General features: G+C 33.0%; 1 protein-coding gene across 3 annotated transcripts in view; it reads left to right on the forward strand.

Moving 5' to 3' along the window:
• LOC148615191 (cilia- and flagella-associated protein 47-like) overlaps positions 1-21,411 on the forward strand; it is a 44,151-nt gene that overhangs the window by 15,965 nt on the left and 6,775 nt on the right. For 2 of the 3 annotated variants that reach the window (XM_088589839.1, XM_088589841.1), the window contains exons 19-53: positions 27-157; positions 553-675; positions 1,271-1,480; positions 1,906-1,974; positions 2,188-2,269; positions 2,582-2,679; positions 2,983-3,264; positions 3,807-3,821; positions 4,807-5,014; positions 5,172-5,367; positions 5,553-5,644; positions 5,869-5,998; positions 6,279-6,378; positions 6,620-6,794; positions 8,015-8,267; positions 8,713-8,934; positions 9,122-9,344; positions 9,639-9,834; positions 10,072-10,169; positions 10,728-10,844; positions 11,043-11,177; positions 11,497-11,760; positions 12,744-13,017; positions 13,341-13,595; positions 14,387-14,526; positions 15,123-15,245; positions 15,542-15,671; positions 16,666-16,868; positions 17,100-17,243; positions 17,569-17,687; positions 19,156-19,210; positions 19,638-19,786; positions 20,100-20,247; positions 20,778-20,953; positions 21,260-21,367. In XM_088589839.1, coding sequence (XP_088445965.1) covers positions 27-157; positions 553-675; positions 1,271-1,480; positions 1,906-1,974; positions 2,188-2,269; positions 2,582-2,679; positions 2,983-3,264; positions 3,807-3,821; positions 4,807-5,014; positions 5,172-5,367; positions 5,553-5,644; positions 5,869-5,998; positions 6,279-6,378; positions 6,620-6,794; positions 8,015-8,267; positions 8,713-8,934; positions 9,122-9,344; positions 9,639-9,834; positions 10,072-10,169; positions 10,728-10,844; positions 11,043-11,177; positions 11,497-11,760; positions 12,744-13,017; positions 13,341-13,595; positions 14,387-14,526; positions 15,123-15,245; positions 15,542-15,671; positions 16,666-16,868; positions 17,100-17,243; positions 17,569-17,687; positions 19,156-19,210; positions 19,638-19,786; positions 20,100-20,247; positions 20,778-20,953; positions 21,260-21,367 — 5,443 coding nt within the window. The remainder of the gene's footprint in view (positions 1-26; positions 158-552; positions 676-1,270; positions 1,481-1,905; positions 1,975-2,187; positions 2,270-2,581; positions 2,680-2,982; positions 3,265-3,806; positions 3,822-4,806; positions 5,015-5,171; positions 5,368-5,552; positions 5,645-5,868; positions 5,999-6,278; positions 6,379-6,619; positions 6,795-8,014; positions 8,268-8,712; positions 8,935-9,121; positions 9,345-9,638; positions 9,835-10,071; positions 10,170-10,727; positions 10,845-11,042; positions 11,178-11,496; positions 11,761-12,743; positions 13,018-13,340; positions 13,596-14,386; positions 14,527-15,122; positions 15,246-15,541; positions 15,672-16,665; positions 16,869-17,099; positions 17,244-17,568; positions 17,688-19,155; positions 19,211-19,637; positions 19,787-20,099; positions 20,248-20,777; positions 20,954-21,259; positions 21,368-21,411) is intronic. The other variant, XM_088589840.1, reaches the window with a different exon arrangement.

Genomic DNA, 21,411 nt, shown 5'->3' on the forward strand with positions numbered 1-21,411 from the left:
TTGATATCCCTTGCATTTTTCTACAGGTTGTGTAGATGCATTTAAGGATTTAGACTGTGAAGTTGTATGGCATCCATCTTACCTGGCCCCTGAGGATGGTCAGTTCTCACTCAAAGTACATGGAGGACACACCTTACAACTCAGTTGTAGAGCTGAGGTGAGGATAATTTCTGAATTGACCTCTAGGACTTAGACAGTAAAGTTTCTTTGTGGACAGTGATTGATCATAATATATATCTTGTCTTGGAAAATTTCCATTGTTAATGTAGAAATGCTCGTATTTCAATTTTGATATCATTATACATATAATATTTTTGAAGATGAACCGATAATATCAGAATTAGTATTTATTCAATATGTAATAGAAATATTCAGTTTATTTTCTTATTTTATCAGTGGAAATTAAAATTTAAAAAAGCCTGTTGGACTAGTATAAATAATGGAATGTTCCATCGATCAAAGGTTCTCATCCTAAAACGAAATATCTGCCATAGGACTTAAAACTGCAATCAGTAGAAGTATTTATATATAGACTATTACTATATCTTTCAGCTGGGATCCGCCAATGTACAGTTTGTAGAGAGGAGAATAATGTTTGGATCCACACCTATTAACCTGACCACGACTAGAACTGCCTTACTGGCTAACACAGGACAAACTCATGCTTACTTTCAGGTAATAAAGCTATGATACCCTAGAATAACAATGTGTTGACTGGAAATAAAAACTTTATATATGGATAATAAGCACAAGTTACTGATCTTAGAACTGTTATATAGACAATAACACTGATTTTACATAAAACTTATACATTGTATATGAATGAGGCTTAGAACTGCGGGAAAATGCAAAGCTGTGCCAAGCATTTTCACCAGTTCGAATTGAATTCATATAGTTTTTGTTAAGTCAGTAATTTGTTATTGTCTTTATACTACAACAAAATTTTGAAAGAAAATTGACGTTTCGAGCAAGAAAAACGTTTTTTTATCCTGACAACTTCGAAACAAGGTAGCATTTGTGAAGTTACAACAGAAAGTTTTATTCAGTCAGTGACTATGTATATGGTCAATGTTTTTGACTGCTCAAATAAAAATGTTGCAGTATAAAAATTCTTTATGGTTTAACAGATTATATGTATAAATATAACATAGATTTATTGTATTTCATTGTCCTCTGATCAGGCAAGAATACACCTGCATATTTTCCTTGCGATGTGATTTGCAATCTTTTTTTTGGGTAATCCTAAAATATATTTTATTTGATCTTTTAGGTGATAGATTCTAATCCTTTCCCTGGACTGACTGTGTCCCCTGTTCATGGTGTAGTACCAGTAGGAGGGTTTGCTGAGTTGAAGGTCATGTTGATGCCACAGGCAATGGTTAAGTTTGATACCAGAGTTCAAGTGGCAATCAAACAAGGGAAGACACTTGAGCTTAGAATGGGTGGCACTGTAGAACCACCTACTGTTGATATAGATCTGGTATGTTTAATTAGTATTTATAAGTCTTGGAAAGTTTCAACCATTTGTTTTTTATACAGTTAGGGGAATAGCAGAAAGTTTAAATTTTTAAGTTTGAAGGATGGACATTTTCTTCAGGTGTGACAATTTAGAAACAAATGTTTTTTTTCTAAAATGACAAAGATAAAAGAATAAAAAGTGAGGGAAAGTTGAAATTCTTAGAAAATGTATCCACAGCTAAAGTGTCATATTCACATTCTTTATACCAGAAATAGTCAGGGAATGTTATTTATGAGGTATTAGATGACATGAAGTGTTATTGACAGTTTCAATTCCTTTTCACTTCATGATCAGGAGAAAATAGAAAATGTTGCTATATGAATAACTATATAGATAAAAGAGTATAAAGAATAAATCATTAAAAACTTATGTTTTTCTTTTTTCAGCCAAACTTTAATTTTGGAGGTGTTTATTGTGGCTCTGGGTCAACACAGTCATTCAGACTGACAAACAAGGTATGTAGATGGCATTACTTAGATGTATATAGTACTGTTATATGCCTTTTAGTTTTGTTTTGTAAAACTACAGATATGTATTTATCATTATAATGTACAACCCAAAAACAGTTTATATGAAGCCTAAATAAGAAGCAGCACAGTAAACTAGTCCATTGTAAGATTGTTTAACTTATCTCACTTTCGAATAATGACATTATTATAATATTTTAGGCTGTTACCAAAGCCAAGTTAGAGTTTGATCTGACCAGGTTTAGAGATTTTAGTTTGAGTTTCCTTGGATATCAAACTCAGGGTAAGTAATACTATGGGTCATATAAGAGATTGATTTGACCAGGTTCAAGGCCTTAAGTTTGGGTTTCCCTGGATACCAGACCCAGAGTGAGTGATTTATTTATTCTGTTCTCATGTCTTGGTTTTTGATGTCTGATTGCTTTTATAATTTTAGTATTCCATGAATTCAAAAGTCCTAGCGACTACTACTATTCAGCCATTATAACAATATCCACAATTCTTTCCATTTATTTTGTGCTACTATTAAGAATTCTTGTTGTGATGTGAAAACATTAAAGTTGGATAGTTCAGTTGCATTGTGTTAATTTTATAGAGGACTATAGTTACCAGCTGTTGAATCCTGGAATGTTTACTGTTACCATGGCACCAGAGGAAACTATAGAAGGAGAATTGATTTTTATGCCAACTGAGGTATAACAAATGTGATAAGTAAAAACTTTTTTCCTTAATTTTAGACGATTCCGTAAACTATAGTTTTAATCCTTCTGTATTTTTTGAAAACAGGTATTAATTACTATGTTAAAAATAAGAACAAATTATAATTACACCAATTGCCATTAAATGGAAAGTTAAAATAGAAAAAAAATCACTTAATTAAAATTATAATTGCAAAGGAGCCCAAGAAATGTGGTATAAAAATAAAAATAGTAACATAACCAATAAATTTATCACACTTATATTAGGATGCTTTCGCTTTTTTTTTTTTTGTTTTAGGTAGCTGCATATGATTTTGTTATGCCATCAGTGGTCAACATGCTTGGAGCACCAACACCTGCTCCAACACCCTTCCCACCAACACCAGCGCCATCTAATAAGAACAGTTTACAACACATAATCAATCCTCGGCCACAACCATTCACAGTGGCCACGCCGAGTAAGCATGTGATTGCCACAGCCTTACGGCAGCCACTCAGTATTTCCTCCAATAAAATTGAGTTTTCACTGCCATCCACATTTGAGGACCCTTCTGCTTCTACTGGGCTTGGTGTAACAAAGGTAATTATAAAGACCACTATAATGTTTGGTTTAATGAATATTGCATTTACACTTATTTTTATTTATAAGCATTTGGACACAATAATGAGCATGGTTTGAAGTAAAGATAACAAACTGACTGTACCATATACAGGCATGGTGGGGGTGCACCTGGCACAGCCCCCCCCCCCCCAAATTGGGGGAAAATCTTTTTTTGCACGAAATGTTTATGTTTTACAAATTCAACTGCCAAAAATTTTCTTGCTTATCTTCACTTGGCATTTTATTTCATTTATGCCTCCAAACCTGGAGTTCTAGATCAGGCCCTGATATAAAATTGTGTGTAACAAAATGATTTATCCTTGTCATATAACTGTACATTTCTGAAACAATTAACTATTGCTTTATTTTTTGGTTCAACATCACAAGCCAATGTTAGAATAGTCTTACACAAGTTTTACACAAGTTTGATGTGAAAGGCAAACACATACAATTCTGCTTCATAGCACCTGGTTAAATGTGTGGTGTATAGCTGTATCTAGTTTGATGTGTTGTGTTTTCAGTTTAAAATTGAGAAGGTAAAATCATCCATTGTTGTCTATAAGTAGTTATCATAATGTCCTCTTTTGATTTTTACTCACTGATTGAATTTTAAAAAAATAAGGAATTTGTTTTCAAAATGTTTTGGAAGGCTTTTGTAAGCAAGCAAGATTATATTTTACTTTCTTTGGTGGTGTACATCAAAAGAGGATAAACAATATTAACTAGCTTTGTGTGTCTTATGATTAAATGTTCCTTCTTCTTACTTATGAACCAACATATTTTCAAAAAACTGGATTGCATATTTTAAACATGTATATATTTTCCCTTATAAATACATCTTTATATTCTTTTCAACTTTTAAGAACATATGTAATATTGTTCAGATCAATACCAAACTTTCACATAGATTTATTATAAATCTTTGTAGTATAGACTTGTTAGTAGTTAGACAGTAGTAGTTATAGATTAGTGTTGTGGTATATGGAATTATGTATTTATATTTTCTCGCCATCTGAATTATATAAATTTGTTTGTTGATGACAGATAAAATTTAGCAGCTTTCTCTAGCTTGTATAAAGTTTACAATAAAATATTTACAATGTGATGCATTGAAACACTAAACACTTCATCAAAAATTGTCAAAACATTTGAAATCACATTTAAATAATAGTAGAATACACAAATCTTTTATGTGTTTTATATTTAAGTTCACATTATTTTTTTTTTTGAGAATTGTAAGATTTGCTATCAAAGTTGCTGATGAATAGGATGATGATCTTTTAACTGACTATTTTTAGAGATGATTGGAAAGCAGTATATTTGTTTTCATCAAAAGGTGAAGGTGGGGAATTGCATACATCTGAATAAAACTTTCATTTAACATATACTTATCCTTTGGAGTAATGGAATTTTAAGGTAAAGGGCTGAAACTTAAATGAGTTGACATGACTAATTCCTGTAGTAAATATGTCATGTAAAAAGGAGCATTCTTTAATTTTTTTTTCATTGTATTGTTTCTAGGGAACAGTCCTTGTCAACAACAGTGATCAACCAATCAAATGGACTTTTGACTTGAGCATGCCTAACAAGGCTTTAGATGAGGGTATTTTGAGATTTGTGCACCCCTCTGGAACCCCATTCATTGTGATGGGAGGAACAGACTCTAAAGGAATAGAAGGAACATTAGAACCAGAGAAATCACAAGCAGTGTCAATCATATTCTGTCCAAGTAAGGTTTACCTCAATTAGTTAATAGTGATCATGGTATCACACGTCTTTCCAGGACCGATCAATCTAATTTTGATCATTTCTTAGACTTAAGTATTTTAATGTATTGGTGTGCTAAGTGTAGAACTTTCAACTTACGTCATTGTTATGTATTTTAGAATCACCAGGTGTCCATGAAGTGCTGATACCAATACTATTAAACAATGAGGAGAAACCCTATCAGTACATACAGATATATGCTGAGATGAAGTCACCTCGGCTCTGGTTTGATCCTCTGGCCATTGTTCTTACTCCAGTTCCTCTAATGACAGAAGTCTCATCTGAGTTTACAATACTTGCTGCTCAATACTTCAAGTAGGTTTTTAATGTAGTACAAAGTTTCCTTCTATTTATTAATTATACAATGGATACTTGAGATTTTTTCTCTTCTTTTATCTTATATATAAATACTTCCCAACTACTACACACAATAAATTCATGTAGTTTCATATATATCTGCACTTTTTGTATTAATGTGAATGCCTTCTTTTTATTTTCAGGAAAAGCAACATAGTAGTAGAGTTACCTGAGGTTGAGTGTGAAGATGGCAGCACCATCTGTCCTCTGACCATATCATGGCTGGAATCTAATGGTATGTGGATTTAATATTTTTGTTATAAACTGTTCTGAATATTTACTTCACTTACCTTAATACAAAAATGCTACAGATTCTATGAAATAGATGTTGCTTTAGAATCTGCTGAAAATTTGAAGGCCTGTTCTTAATATGTGTCAATCGTTGAGCATTTATTTTATATTTTTTAAAATTAAAAATTATTTCATATCTCTTGATTTTCTTTGTTCCACATTTTTCAGAGATACGACCTTGTAATGCAGACGAAGGACAAATGGAACCATGTGCTATACCCTGTAAAGTGACATTTAACAGTCCTAAGCCAGTGTCATTCTGTGCTCCCATTAAATTCATCGATGATGACAAGAGAGTGTAAGTTATTGATATCCTACAACTTCTGAATTTACAGAAAAAAAATATTTGTTATAAGTTCAGTATGGTAAATCAGTGGAAGATTAGTCATTAGCTCTTGTCATTCACAAAACAAACACCTGGATCTTTCCCTGTATTTTTCATTTTTATGTTGGTTTGGGTTTGAATTTTTATCAATATTTGCAACTTTGAGCGTCATCTAGGGAAACACATTTTGTTCAAGTCTCTGCTTGGCTTAGAATCTTAGACTTCTATAGAGTGACTGTGTTATTGTTTTCAGATTCACCCTGAATGTGACAGCCACAGCTGATAACTGCCTTCTGACATGTTACCCATTTCTAGCTATCCACAGAACTGATCATCAGATTGTCTGTGAACAGGTAAGGCATATTTTACATGATCATTGTACAGTTGTAGTTGTTTTTTTAATAGTTTGAACATGTTAAGTTGTCAAAACAAAAAAATAAATTCAGGTTGGCTCAAGTAACAAACAATTGTATTTTGAAAAATGTTATAATTGTAAAGCAGAGCATTCAAAACTGATCTAAATTCTAGGAGTTGTGGAAGAGTTTCAGTTCATCAAATCGAGACTGTCAAATGAATGATTTTTTTTTATTTCAGGGAGGCTCTCCTAAAGGACGGAAGACAGCATCCAGAGAGGCTGTCAATGTGACAGGAGAGGCTGTGATTGTACCATGTGCCTCTCCTAACCATAACAGTAGACCAAGTACCAGTGCTACAAGTTCTAACTTCCAGATATCCTCCTCTAGTTATGAGTCGTCTACCAGTGGCACAGGTATTATAACAGGGGCAAAATATTTACATGCTTGATATGTTTAAAATTATTTTGTTTCCTGTTCATGATATTTAGTGAAATAATTTATCAGACCTGTTTTATTTTTTGGTTATTTTATTTTTTCAACTTTGTTGTGGTCTACACTTTGTTTTGATCTACACTTTGTTTTAGTTAGTTATGGTAATTTCAGTTCAAAACTTCTACTCATTTTTATTTACTGTGAAAGTTTATGTTCAAACAAAAAATGTTTCTTAATTGATCATTAGAATTTCTGAAATTTGGTTGTTTACATCATGAGCAATAGACCTAAAACAGATTGTATTCAATATTTCCCACAGAAAGATTTTATGGTATTGGTAAGTGAAACTGCTATCACAATTTTTAAAGAAATATCATTTTATATCCGGTTTATTGGAGATATATACTTTCTATACATTGTTTATATTAGCTCTTTGCTGTGACTTTCTATTTTGTGTCATTCATCAGATATCACATTAGTCTCAGCGAATGATGTCATGTTTTATGTGGCTATACATTTTAATAATGGCTGTCATCTTTATTTTCACTTTTTACAAAATGCATCATGCTCTACCACTTTATCATAAATGCTCTTATTTTAGATTGTCCTTTAAATAACTTCATCAGGAATCAATAATTTGTTTATAAAATCTATTTATGATTAGGTATTGGTTTGTCAAATTTTTTTTTTTCATTTTCCTAAAGTAATCATGAACTGTTTATTTTTTCTCTTCTTCTGATGTTGTGTTGAGTCTGGGTTTCATCTTTTTCCTGTAGGACATAACGGGAACCTATTTTACTTTTCACATTCTTTTGGTTATTCAAGTAGTTTTAGGATATGGTAAAGTATTTCAAATGGGATTTCAGATTTTTATTTGTGGATTGATAGAATACTTTAGATATTTAGATTTTCCACCATTTTAATTGAGAATCTATCTGTTTTAAAAATTACAATGTGGCTCTGGTAAAACTTGATAATCCATTGCAGCATATATTTCAACCTTATAGAGGAAAGATTAAGGTTCTTGCAATGTATGGATATCATTATCCAATGTTAGGACTGTTGGGACTTGAAAACCTTGATTTAAGCTTTTTTGAAGTTAAAAATTACAAACAAGTGACATCACTTAAAGATATGGAAGCTCATTTTGAATTATTCATAAAGTTTTTAGCAACTGTAAAAGTTATATTTTTGTTGATAGATTCGACAAACGGAGACACACCCATTAATAGAGATGGTGCTATGAACAAGCCTCAGTCTGGATCGGAATATAACCAGAGTCGTACCCAGCAAGATCTGGCTTCAAGGTCCCTTGGCTCTGCCATGTTCCCTGATGAGGATACAGAGGAGGGTATTTTCCACATGGAGGTGTTGCTGGCCTGTCAAAGGTGGTTCTCTTCACAGGGTTGGCCTGGTGGACAATTCCCTATAGTCATACCTAATGGTCTTAGATGGTAAGCATTGGTGACTTAAGTTATAGAAACCTGCCTGATTCTGTCAAGGCCTGTCTTGGCCAATGATATAAAGTTTCTGAACATCATTTATTTAAACCCTTGTAGACAAATTAATTCTATCAACAGAACATAAGATAAACCCTGAAGGACAGGGGTTAGATAAGATAAACCCTGTTGGAGATAAACCCTGAGGGACAGTGGTTAGATAAGATAAACCCTGAGGAACAGGGGTTAGATAAGGTAAACCCTTAGGGACAGGGGTTAGATAAGATATACCCTGAGGGACAGGGGTTAGGAAGCTTTCATGTATCTAGTGTCATTTAGGCTTGCCTTTAAATTAAATTAGACTCATATTTATTCACACTGAACACCTTGCAGTACATCTAATTATTTCACACCATAATTGCATGCATTATATATTAATAAAATCTACATTCCCTTACAGTGGTATTACTAGAAAACCTATTCAGGATGACATGCCTAAAAAGGCAGGTAGCTGGGACACCAATAACCTGAAGAAGGAGTTTAAGACAATATATGATATGATAGCCAACCTGGCTGGTAGATCTGTCCCAGGTATACCTATCAATGCTTCTTTACCATTGGATGCTGTAGAGAGGGTCAAACAGGTTTACTGGCAACACTGTACACTACTAACATTTGTCAGGTAAGTATGTTAACAAGCTTGGGAAAATTATTTCAGTCAGTGGTTTGTTATCAGTTTTATATTAACTATTCTTAAATGGAATTTTGTCAACATAAAAATTTTAACAAATCTGATTTATCTTACAAAAAGCAGTTTTAGATTTAATTATTGTGCAATGACTTACATGCTTGCTTTGATTATCTTACAGGTGCCAGGGAGCATGCGTTGCATCAATTAATCCGGAATACCTTATGGAGCCTCGTGATTACCATTTATGGAAACAAATACAGAAGCAAGCTAGACAAGACTTGTTTAAGGCAGGGGACATTGAAGCAGCTAATGCTATCAGTAATGAGGAGGAGTTAGAGGATGATGTATTTGAAGCTGTATCAAAGAGAGCCTGGACAGATATACTTCTCCAGTTGTTCAAGGTAGGGGAGATAATTCAGAAGGTTAATGGAAAGCTTGTTTTCATTTGTCACAAAGTACATCTAAATGCTTTACTGGATTGAATAAAAAAAGATTGAATGCTGTATTAAGATCAGCTATAATACATGTACAAAATTTGTTTGTATCATCAGTTTATAAGAAACCAAATCTTTACAAAACAGTTATATTGGTAAACCTAAGTGGAGATAACTTGGTTTTTGGAATATCATTAAATTGTTTAAATGTATATCTTTTCTATGATCACATCAAGTTAATATGAGCTTTCTGTGTTTCAGACATTGGTCTTAGCTAAGGTAACACCCAGATCCCTGAAGAACACTGCCTCTCCTGATAAATCTCTAGAAATCCCAGCCATCAATCCTGATCCCCTCAGCAGTAATATCTACAGTGTAGCAGAGAGGATACTTCTGTCATGGCTTAATCATCACTATGAACATTACAGAGAAAGAATCTGGAAAAACTGTCCAAAAGGTTAGTTAGATGTTTCTGTGTTGTCTTTTGTCATTGTTTTGTCTTGTTTTTTTAGGTTAAACATATTTGAATCATTAAATGTGGCCTGAGAAGTGGAATGTAGTTCTGCTTTCATTGTTGATAGAAAATTACATGTTTTTTGTTTTTGTAATTATGTATATTAAAATGATATGTGTATACTTGTGTTCATCATTATATATATTTTTGGTTATATCTGATATATTGTTTGTTTTATAGGTGGTGTACCTCCGTCAAGATGGATTGTCAATTATGATATTGATATCTTAGATGGTCTTGTTTTAGGAGCAGTTCTAGGGGCTCATATGCCTTTCTTGGTAAGAATTTGATTTCAGTCTCTCAGTCTGTCCTATATGATTACCATGAAACTTGATGCTGTGTTAGATCACTGTATGGAAATATATTCTAACAGGTTTTATAAAATAATCGGCTGTGAACTTACTGTCTTGCATAACATTGCTAGCAATTCCTTCTATAATATTTCCTGGATTTTCATGAAATGTTATTTATGCAGTGGTAAACCTCTATAAGACAATATGCATGTAATGTAAATCTCAGGTTTAACAAGTTTTGTAGAAAAATATTGTTTTAGACTTGCCCATCATACATGTTGCATTGGGATGTATGAGTCCTTTTTAAGGTGGTTCTGTGTTGTAACACCTAAAGACTACACTATACCTACTGAAACAATTAATTCTTTTAATTACCTGTCTTGCCACAAAATTTCTACAGTAGGCTTGCAGGTTTTCATAGATTTTTGATTTTTAGTGATTTTTTTTCTGAACTATGTGTAAATTAGATATATTGTCTGAAAGCTAGAAACACTACCATTGTTTTCTAATCTAGAAATAATTTTCCTGTCATTGCGTTTTCAGATAAAGACTCACCTACAGGATATGTACACCCATCCAGCTACAGCTGAACAGTGTTTACACAATGCTCTGAAGATCACCAATGCCATGAGATATGCTGGCATAGACTATGATATACAGGTATTAATGTTACTCCATAGTGAGATGAAAGTTGTAATTTTATGAATGCACAAGACAAAAACTAGCTTTAGATTTTTCTGATAAAACAAATTAATATTTTTTTAGTACATATTCAATTTTTATACATATATATCTTTTTTTCCATAGAAAAAATTTAAAAGCAAAAAGCTACTTCTAATTGTTTTATATTTATTTCAGGCTATAGATATCACAGACCCTAATCCTATATCCCTATTGATGTTATGTGTACATTTGTACCAGAGATTGCCTATGTATATACCTAAGGCAACATTAGATTTTACTGGACAGCTTCATGCCTCTGTCTGTCGACAGGTAATAAACATAATATTCTGATATAACCCAACTGTACATTTATTCTAGTTACAAAAGGCTTTCCCTATCATGAAGTATGTGTAATTTGACTTGACTGAAGAAAAGGCTTTAAGATTTGTAAGCATTTAATTTTTATGTTTATTTGGCTTTGTGTTTAGACTTTCGGATGCAGGGGTAGCATCTTAGATAATTATAGTGCTTGCCTAGTAGCATCTTAATGTGCTCATCTTCTTGTAACTTAATAATCAAAATGGAAGATCAGAATTTTTCATCATTAGCCCCACCATATTTTACTCCCATGATTTGGTTTATGTTTTAGGTAAAACTGAGTAACCCTAGTGGTAAACCATTAGTATATCAAGTACTGGTTGCCGGTCACGATGCCAGAGATTTCAGGGTACCAAAAGGTGATACTGTTACCATAGCACCAAGGTCATCACTTCACCTCAATGTAGAGTTCACCAGCAGATACCTCCGACCTGCAGAAGCCATTTTAGTGTTGGTCGGCAGACGCCATGGATCTGCTGTAGGATCTACCTTGACCTTTAGCCTGAGGACTCAGATTGATAATATTGTACCTAAGGTGTGTATTCCACTTAGCCTTTTGCACAGAATTTTCTGTAAATATTTTTTTTCTGATTTTGTCTAATAAAGGTTACAATTCGTATCAATCGATTTGACTGCAAATAGTTGTTATCTTGAAGTTTAATAAAGATTTCTTTACAGATTGTTTAAATTATAACCTTTAATGGTCAGGTTTTTAATTTCTTTTTTTTTTATGTGGATGCTGTTATTTCAGTTTATTATTATGAAAATTATTTCTAATGGTTTTGTGCCCATATGTGGAAATAGATAGCTGTAAGGTATTATCTGATGTGTCCAATAAAATTTTATGATTTTTGATATTATAATAACTTATTTTTATATTTATGTGCTAAGTTGTTGAATTTTTAGGGTCACAATGAGCAAAACCAGGTAAACACTGTGTGATGTAATACCAAATAATACAGATTAATATCACAGTATTCAGTGGGTCACCTCCTTCTATCATACTGTTTATTCCAGTTAAATAGCCTGTTGTTACTATATAATAAACAGTGGTCCACTTCCATGGATAAAATTGTTTTATCCTGGTGTTACTTTGTTGTATCATATCTTTGGAATCCATAGTTTCATTCTCATTTTGAATTCTTTTATAACATAATTGAAATGAAAGTTTGTTTTAGTTTTCTACTTTTTATAGTTTTTTTTCATGTATGTTGTATCAAATTTTGACACAAGCAACTGTATTTTCCCCTGCTTTGTGTTGTTAATGTAACTGACAATTTAAAGATTACAGATGAGGGTGAAACATGAGGTCTTGGCTATGATAAAAGTGAATGACAATTATTTACTTTGTAAAATGTTACATTGTTTGTAATACCATTGTCACTCCATTAGATTTTAAATTAGTTAAGTAAATAAGCATTGCCACAAACATAGACAAAAGAAAAGTATAAAAAAATATCTTTTTAGAAACCCAATTATTAAACCAGTTTGACAAATTTTTAATCATTATTATCACAGCACATCATTAAATGTGAATCACCATGCTATGAGTTGGAGAGAATACAAGTGAACATAACTAATCCCTTTGATGAAGGCGGAGAGTTTAGAATAGTTCTGGTGGAAGCAAGTGCAGATCTATTGGATCCCAAAAAACCAGTGACTATGATAAAATCAAAAGACAAGAAGAAGAAGAAAGTGAGGGCCAAGATAGACCATGGTCAGAAGAGACCAGAGACCCCTCCCACTCCCCCTCCCATTAAACCTATCGAGGGAACAGAGATCAAATTGAATGGCAAGTATATAAGACCTAGAAACTATTGAGGGAAAACAGAAAAAATGAAAGGATCCAGTTCTATTTTCAATGACTAAGTAAAGAAAAAGATACTGTAGGGTTCAACTGAGTTTCTCCATACACCATTCTTTTTTTAAGGAAACAAATGTAAGGTGAGCTTATCAGTAACAGAAGTGACAAATGAAGTGGAAAGCTAATCAATTCATGTTTCAAAAGTGAAAATTTCATTTTCTCTTTTTGAATCAAATAGCATGTTGTTCTTTTGTTCTGATACATGATAAAACAGTATATTTAAATATCTGTAATACATTTTGTTTATTTAGATGAGCCACCAATGATGAGTGCCTTCTTCAGTCCAGTATCTTCTGTTACCCTTGGACCCCAGGAGACCAGATCTATAGAGGTCCATTTCTTACCATTCAGTGTTGGAGATAGACAGTGTTCTGTGATATTACTGAATGAGTCAATTGGAGAGTTCTTATACTCCATAGAGGCCAAGGCTACTATGCCATTACCTGCACCAATACCATTTGTCAAGTCCAAGTACAGTGTCCGTATCACTAGTGCTGCTGCTGCTGGTAAGGTTCTTGTCTTCAAGTTTAGAAGGCAGTAAAATATAGAAATACCAAAACTTTCTTTAGATCATAACAATAAAATTGGTACATATTCCAGTTCATTATCTTACTAAAATACATGTGCATCACTTAAATAACTTCAAATCATTTCATAATATACTCTTATTTTGTTCACTGGTACATCAGAATATAACATATAGTAGAATATCTATATTTCTGAACTGCTATTTTGATTAGTGTGCTATTAACTTTTCAATCATATGAAAGATTGTGCCGTGGAGTAGCAGTTTGTAACTATGGTCTCACTAACCACTTCTAACGTTTCCATTACTTTACATGTTAAAAAAGTAATTTTCAAAGTTTCACTGTGAATTTCCAGGACAAATGACATCTTAAAGTTGCATACCGTTGCAAAGCTTGGAAAATAAGGCTTCCAAAATCATTATGCTAATGGTACGTGATCCTAGAAATTCTTCACAAAATTTACTTGAATAAATAATACTGAAAATCCACATTTTTACCTGTTCTGCTAACTGACAGCATGGAGGCAAATTACTCACACATGTAAACAATATTCATACACTATTGTAGTTAATTACATATATGATTTTAAAGTACACATTCTCAGCTTTATTTTGACTACTTTTAATCATAATACACACAAATAATGCACTTACAATGCATATGTCTAGGTTCAGTGTGTTTTTGGTACTACATAGGGGGTGGCCATTTGACCCCAAAGTGGTTAGTAAGACCTATTAAAACAATGAATTATCTCCCTTGTTATACTATAGGTAGTGGGCGTGGCATGTTTGGAGGAGATGATCGTGTTGTTTACTGGAAGTGTGAAGCTGGCCAAACATTACAGGAAAACCTCCATGTACCATTACAGAACAAGGCTAAGGAAAAGGCTCTAATGATGGCTGCACAACAGGTTGGTTCATCATCCTTTACATAGAGCCTCTTAGTTTTCATCTTTACAGTTCAACAAATTTTTATATCAATGAAAACAAGCATTTGTGGTGAGAGAAATATCAAACAAAGGCAGCAGTTATTGTACAGATAATTTTTTCTCAACTCAAATTTTCTTTCACTTTCAATTTAGAAAGTTGCTGGGATAGTTTTGGATACTTGTCAAATTTTCTAATCAATTTTTATAAAGATTAGACCAAAACAGAGAAACTCAGCTCATTGCAAAGGACTCCATAGGCGACAAATCATGTCAATATCCGATTGGCAGAAATGCAACCCATTCTGCTTTTTTACCTAGAAACATAACAGCCGACGTTTTAAAATATTTTGATTGAGATAAGATCTCCACTGAATTTGTGTAGTTGTTACTTTTTTCATTTTATTCATGTATTCACTTTGCAAATATTTTCAATTTGAGGAGTCTTGATCATATTTGATGCTGTTTTGTAAAAGAAAGGATCATATTCATAAACATTGTAATTGCTTTTGCACCACAAGTCTGTTTCTAGCTATAAGATGAGAAGATGGTCACCTGTAAATTTGCTAACAATTTTTCAGTACATGAGTGATACTGAACTACAGAGAAGACTGGCCACTGGAACACTTCACTCTAGCAGTGTTACTTCACAAATCATCACCAAACTAGCAACAGATGCATCACAGTGTGTCACTCAAGCAAAGGTGATTTCCTGCACATGGCATTTCATGTGTCTTATCAAAACCTCATATTCATTGCAATACATTCATGAGTAAACCTTTGGAAGGGTTTATTGAAATTAAAAAAAAACTTAACATCACAACTTTCTACTATTTTTTTTTCGTCAAGACAATGGGAATGATATTTACTGAATAAGTGTATTTCATTCTATTCATGACAAAACCTTGTGCACAATCTAAAAGTATTTCAAAATCATTTTGAAGCTCATTGAATAAAAGATTCAAAGAAAGTAATTATGTTGTGTATTGTTTTCTTGCAGTCTAAATCTCCACATGGAACAACCTATAGTGTGGAGGCTGATTCTGACTTCTACACAGTCCAGAAAAAATTACTTGTACCTCCACCCACTAACAGTCCCAGGAAGTCTAGGAGTGCTCCAGTTCTACCTGGTATGTTTGTTTCTATGCTATTACTATAGGATGTTTTAGGACTTGAGTCCATGTACACTTAACATTGATTTTAATCCCAAAGTGAATAAACAGGTGTAAAATATCTGCTGTTTTCGCATAAATCTATAGTATTTTTAAGTTATGAAATATGGTATCTCCTTATTAAAGATTTTTGATACGAATTGAGTACAGTGAAACCTCTCCAAACCAGACCTTCAGAAAACCGGTCTTCCCTCCAAACCGGCCATTTTCTAAAGTCCCGGCCAATATACATTAAAACCTGTGTGTTTTGTCTTCAATAGACCGGCTACCCCTAAATATCGTACATCGGTCGTTTTTTTTTCACAGTTTTAGTTACATATTTCAAATAAAAACAACCTCTCGATTCAACAAATTTAATCCAGACATTACATTTTGTCACTGGTTGGCTGTTAATTGGTTTGTACACACGTCAGGCAACCAGGGTAGTTTAATAGTACGATCTGTACAATCTTTTAACTGTCAATTAATGTGACCTGTACCCAAAGCCAAAACAACATAGGGGTGAAATTATTAGACTTTGTTGATAGGTAATTTATGAAAACAATACAAATAATTAATTACCATCAATATTGATCTTTAATACACATTCTTTCAAAACCGTGAACATTATTTTGTCGGCAGTACCATTTGTAAAATCAAGCTTTGAAATATAATAAAAGGCAAAAAGTTTTGAATTGGCATTAAATATGCCTTGACCAACAAACTGATAAGGTGTAGGGTTATAGAACACATTAATGGAAACAGCTCTTAGAATGCATTTTTCACAAAACCGGCCACCCCTATAAACCGGCCATTTTTTCTTGTCCCAGTGGTGGCTGGTTTGGAGAAGTTTCACTGTATTTTATTTCTATATTGAGTTATTTAAGAATAGTTTTATAGATACTAATTTTTATTTTAATAGAAATTTGATACATTGATGAGATCAAATGTACAGATGAATGTTTTATTGCAGGTGGTCTTAAAGAGCCAACAGTGGAGCTACCTATCAAATTCAAAGCTTCAGAACCTGGTCATTATCCATGTACCATAATACTAACAAGTCCAGAGGATATCCGAGTATATAAGGTTGAATGTACTGTCAATCCAGAGGGTAGTACTGCAGAAATCAAGTTCACAGCTCCCGTTCACCAGTCTGTATCACAGGATATACCTATTGTAAGCTCTACTGATGTATAATGTGCAATATTTATATTTGTATTTATGTTTAGCTTATCCTTCACTTAATATCTTTTCTGTTCTCATTAGTTGTCAGTCTAGCCAAAATTAGTAATATTAGATAAATGTCACCAAACTTAGCCTTATTTATTGTAACTGAATGTGTTTAGGAGAATATATTCTGTTTCATAAGATAAAACCCTGACATTGAGTTATTTCCCTAATTTCTAGGTGAATATGACAAACAGTGACTGGCCGCTGAAGGCTACTATTGAAGGAACAGGTTTCCTGGGACCACCAAGTATAGTTGCCAAGGCATATAATACCACTAACTTCCCACTGATCTACAGACCTCAGAATGAGGTTCCTGTTACCGTAAGTATTTTGTCTGGGATAAGCCTGTTTTTTACAGTTATTTTATTTCATTAACAATATTGTTTATTGAAAACAAAAAAAAATGTTATGATGTACAGTAGTACACTTCTTAAACATTAATGTATGGTAGTACACTCCTTATACATTAATGTACGGTAGTACACTCCTTATACATTAATGTACGGTAGTACACTCCTTTTACATTTATGTACATAAGTTTGATAATTGTGACAATTGTTACATGTTTGAAGACATTAATTATATGTACATTCACTTCAATACTAAATGTTTTTACTTATGGTGGTTAGAAAAAAATTATTTTCAGGGTAAACTGACATTGTCCAACATGGATGATGGTACTGACCATGTATTTTACTTGGAAGGCCAACCAAAGAAACCCCTGGCTCTTGATCACATTATTCTTAAATGTGAAGCTAAGAAAAGGTAAGACCCCCTGTCTATTAAATGTCTATTCACCCTGTCTATTGCATGTATTAGTCTATTCACCCTGTTTATTACATGTCTTTCTACCCTTTCTATTACATGTATTAGTCTTTTCACCCTGTTTATTATATGTCTTTCCACCCTGTCTATTACATGTGTTAGTCTTTCTACCCTGTCTATTACATGTATTAGTCTTTTCACCCTGTTTATTACATGTATTAGTCTTTTCACCCTGTTTATTATATGTCTTTCCACCCTGTCTGTTACATGTGTTAGTCTTTCTACCCTGTCTATTACATGTGTTAGTCTTTCCACCCTGTCTATTACATGTATTAGTCTTTTCACCCTGTTTATTACATGTCTTTCCACCCTGTCTATTACATGTATTAGTCTTTTCACCCTGTCTATTACATGTGTTAGTCTTTCTACCCTATTACATGTATTAGTCTTTTCACCCTGTCTATTACATGTATTAGTCTTTTCACCCTGTTTATTATATGTCTTTCCACCCTGTCTATTACATGTGTTAGTCTTTCTACCCTGTCTATTACATGTATTAGTCTTTTCACCCTGTTTATTACATGTATTAGTCTTTTCACCCTGTTTATTATATGTCTTTCCACCCTGTCTGTTACATGTGTTAGTCTTTCTACCCTGTCTATTACATGTGTTAGTCTTTCCACCCTGTCTATTACATGTATTAGTCTTTTCACCCTGTCTATTACATGTGTTAGTCTTTCTACCCTATTACATGTATTAGTCTTTTCACCCTGTTTATTACATGTATTAGTCTTTTCACCCTGTTTATTATATGTCTTTCCACCCTGTCTATTACATGTGTTAGTCTTTCTACCCTGTCTATTACATGTGTTAGTCTTTCCACCCTGTCTATTACATGTATTAGTCTTTTCACCCTGTTTATTACATGTCTTTCCACCCTGTCTATTACATGTATTAGTCTTTTCACCCTGTCTATTACATGTGTTAGTCTTTCCACCCTGTCTATTACATGTATTAGTCTTTTCACCCTGTTTATTACATGTCTTTCCACCCTGTCTATTACATGTATTAGTCTTTTCACCCTGTCTATTACCTGTGTTAGTCTTTTCACCCTGTCTATTACCTGTATTAGGACAGATTTTTGAAGATCTTTGCCATTTGTATAAATGTTTTTTAAATATTGTTGTAATATTTCTTCTCAAAAATTGTAGTGACTTAAATTTGTTATATGAAGATTTTTCACTATATAACACCAATAAAAATTTTTGCACTTTTATTTTAAAGTTACAGACTATAAAGGACATGAATGTGACATGATGTAATTTGAGGAAGAAGTGAATTCCTATCAAATGTTTTTTCAACATGATTGTAATATTAATGACAGAGAATACCCATTACTTGCCCTGGTGTGAATCAAGGTTTATTTTGTTTAACATGAGAGATGACTCTTCTTATTGTATAATTTTAGTGCCACCTGTCAGCTGACCATTCCTAATGTTACTAAGAAGAAACTGTGCTATAAGGTAAGTTTTATTAACATGGTTAAAAGGGATGTACCATAATTAAAGCACTATTAATTCGACTATTTATTCACTTGTCAAACAATATAGTTTGTTGCCATGTACAGTACTTCAAAGGTTAATACAATGCTGGATTTAAACCTGTGAACTGGATTGAAATGGACATACTCATGGAAGTATGCTACTACACAATATAGTTTTCTCTTTATCTGTATAAAATTACTCTTGTGACATTACCTTAGCTCATCTATAACTATTACAAGTAACCCGCTGGGGCGAAAATGAATAAGACAACACATCTTATCATTCCATTGCAATCTGGGGGAGGTTAAACTGCAGTTTTGTTGTACTCCAAATCTTACATATTAGAGGCTCAAGGTGTACTTTAATATTCGACTGGTAGTTTACTTATATCATTTTACTGTAATAGGTTGAGTCCGACATACCATTTGTAAGTGGAAATGTCTCCATAACAATCCTACCAGGGAAGACAGGAACATACACAATGGATATACTACCAACAAGGAAGGGAGTGTATAAAGGGATTATTGCATTTATTGCTGGAAAGAATCCTATAGTGTTAGTATTTATAACAATCAACAACTGATTCCTATACAATATGTTGTTTAATATTATACCATGAAATATGTGAGATAATTTATAGTTGCCAAACCTATGTTTGAATTTTTTTTTTTTTGTTGTTCAAAGAACATAAATAGTCTTTTTTAACCTTTCAGAAAGAAGGACATGTTTTATGAAAAAAGGATTTTCTGGTGTACTTACTTCAGCCACTTTGTTCATTTTAAAAAATTCAAAAGTTAGTATATTGTATACTGCATGTTTTGATAGTGAAGTGGATAGGATAAAGAATAATTTCTGTGTCCTATTTCAGTGAGATTGACAGTGATGGAGATGAGATACCAGATGATGATGACGAGGAGAGTAGGTTATACTATGGTTACCGAGTGTGGTACTCACTGGAGATCCAAGTCAAATCATCTCCACCGGAGAGAATAATGACTGTAGAGTGTGCTTGTCATGTAAGGAGTTGTCATTGTTATAGAGATTTCTATTAGTTGTCTTAGTTTTACTTTCAATTCTGATTTTTTACACCCTCATTGTATTTAATGGAGGCCAGACTGCTAAATATTATGTCTGTCTGTTCATACATTCCTAACAGATTTCAAAGTTTCTACTAGACAAAATGATTTTATATTCATTGTGAATTGCTTTAGCATGGCAATATGAATGGTGTCTCCCCTTTTTGGTGCAGTGTAATTTAGAAGTTTTCATGTTTACTAGTTCTAAGTCAGAGGAACATGAGAATGCATGGACTTACTCTTTTGTTTTTAATTTAGATACATGTGTATTGTTGTGACTATCACTGTGATTTATTATTTTTCATCTACTGAAGAAAACCAATAATATTGTACACATGTATATGTAAAGAAGTGTGTAAGAAGAGTACACAATTAATTTCATCTTAACAGCAAACACCAGAAACAACAAATTCAATGGTTATAGAACATTTTCAAATATTTCTATTATTTAAATTTACCTTGCTTTACAGAAAAAAGCTTTACTGGAGGTGATAGTTAGAAATCCAACGCCCCAGGTAGTCAAACTAGATGTTAATATTGAAGGAAGAGATTTGACAGGTGCATCATCAATAACATTAGGTGCAGGTGAAAAAGATGTGTATACCCTCACCTATGCTCCTGCTGTTATAGGAGATCACAAGGGAAAGTATGTATACTAGAGTTAGCAAATTGAATGGAACATTTTGAAATAGTCTTCAACACATGAAATAATGTATACAAATTATTATAGTTTATTGTTATGACCATTTATACCTTCCTAGGAGTGATAGGACTACAAAATGAGGATAATTTTTCTCCATGTCTCCACATTAAATTGGTTATGTCAGGTTTTTACATCTGAATTTTTTCCTGATTAATCTTTAGCTCAAGAAATGTCATTTCCCATCATTTTCTCCCAGTTTCTTGGTTTGTCTTATTCATTATCTAATGAATACATATCTTTGTATTTCAGATTAGTATTTTTCCATGAGAGTACAGGAGAGTTTTGGTATGACTTGAGACTTCATGCTGATCCACCACCTCAGACCACACTTACACACATGGAATGTGATCTTGGAAGGTATGTAGTAAGGGGGACATCTGTCCACACTTACACTCATGGAA

The sequence above is a fragment of the Perna viridis genome, chromosome 6, assembly GCF_037379345.1.
Source record: "Perna viridis isolate PV_CMFRI_1.1 ecotype Kerala chromosome 6, ASM3737934v1, whole genome shotgun sequence".
NCBI classification, from domain to species: domain Eukaryota; kingdom Metazoa; phylum Mollusca; class Bivalvia; order Mytilida; family Mytilidae; genus Perna; species Perna viridis.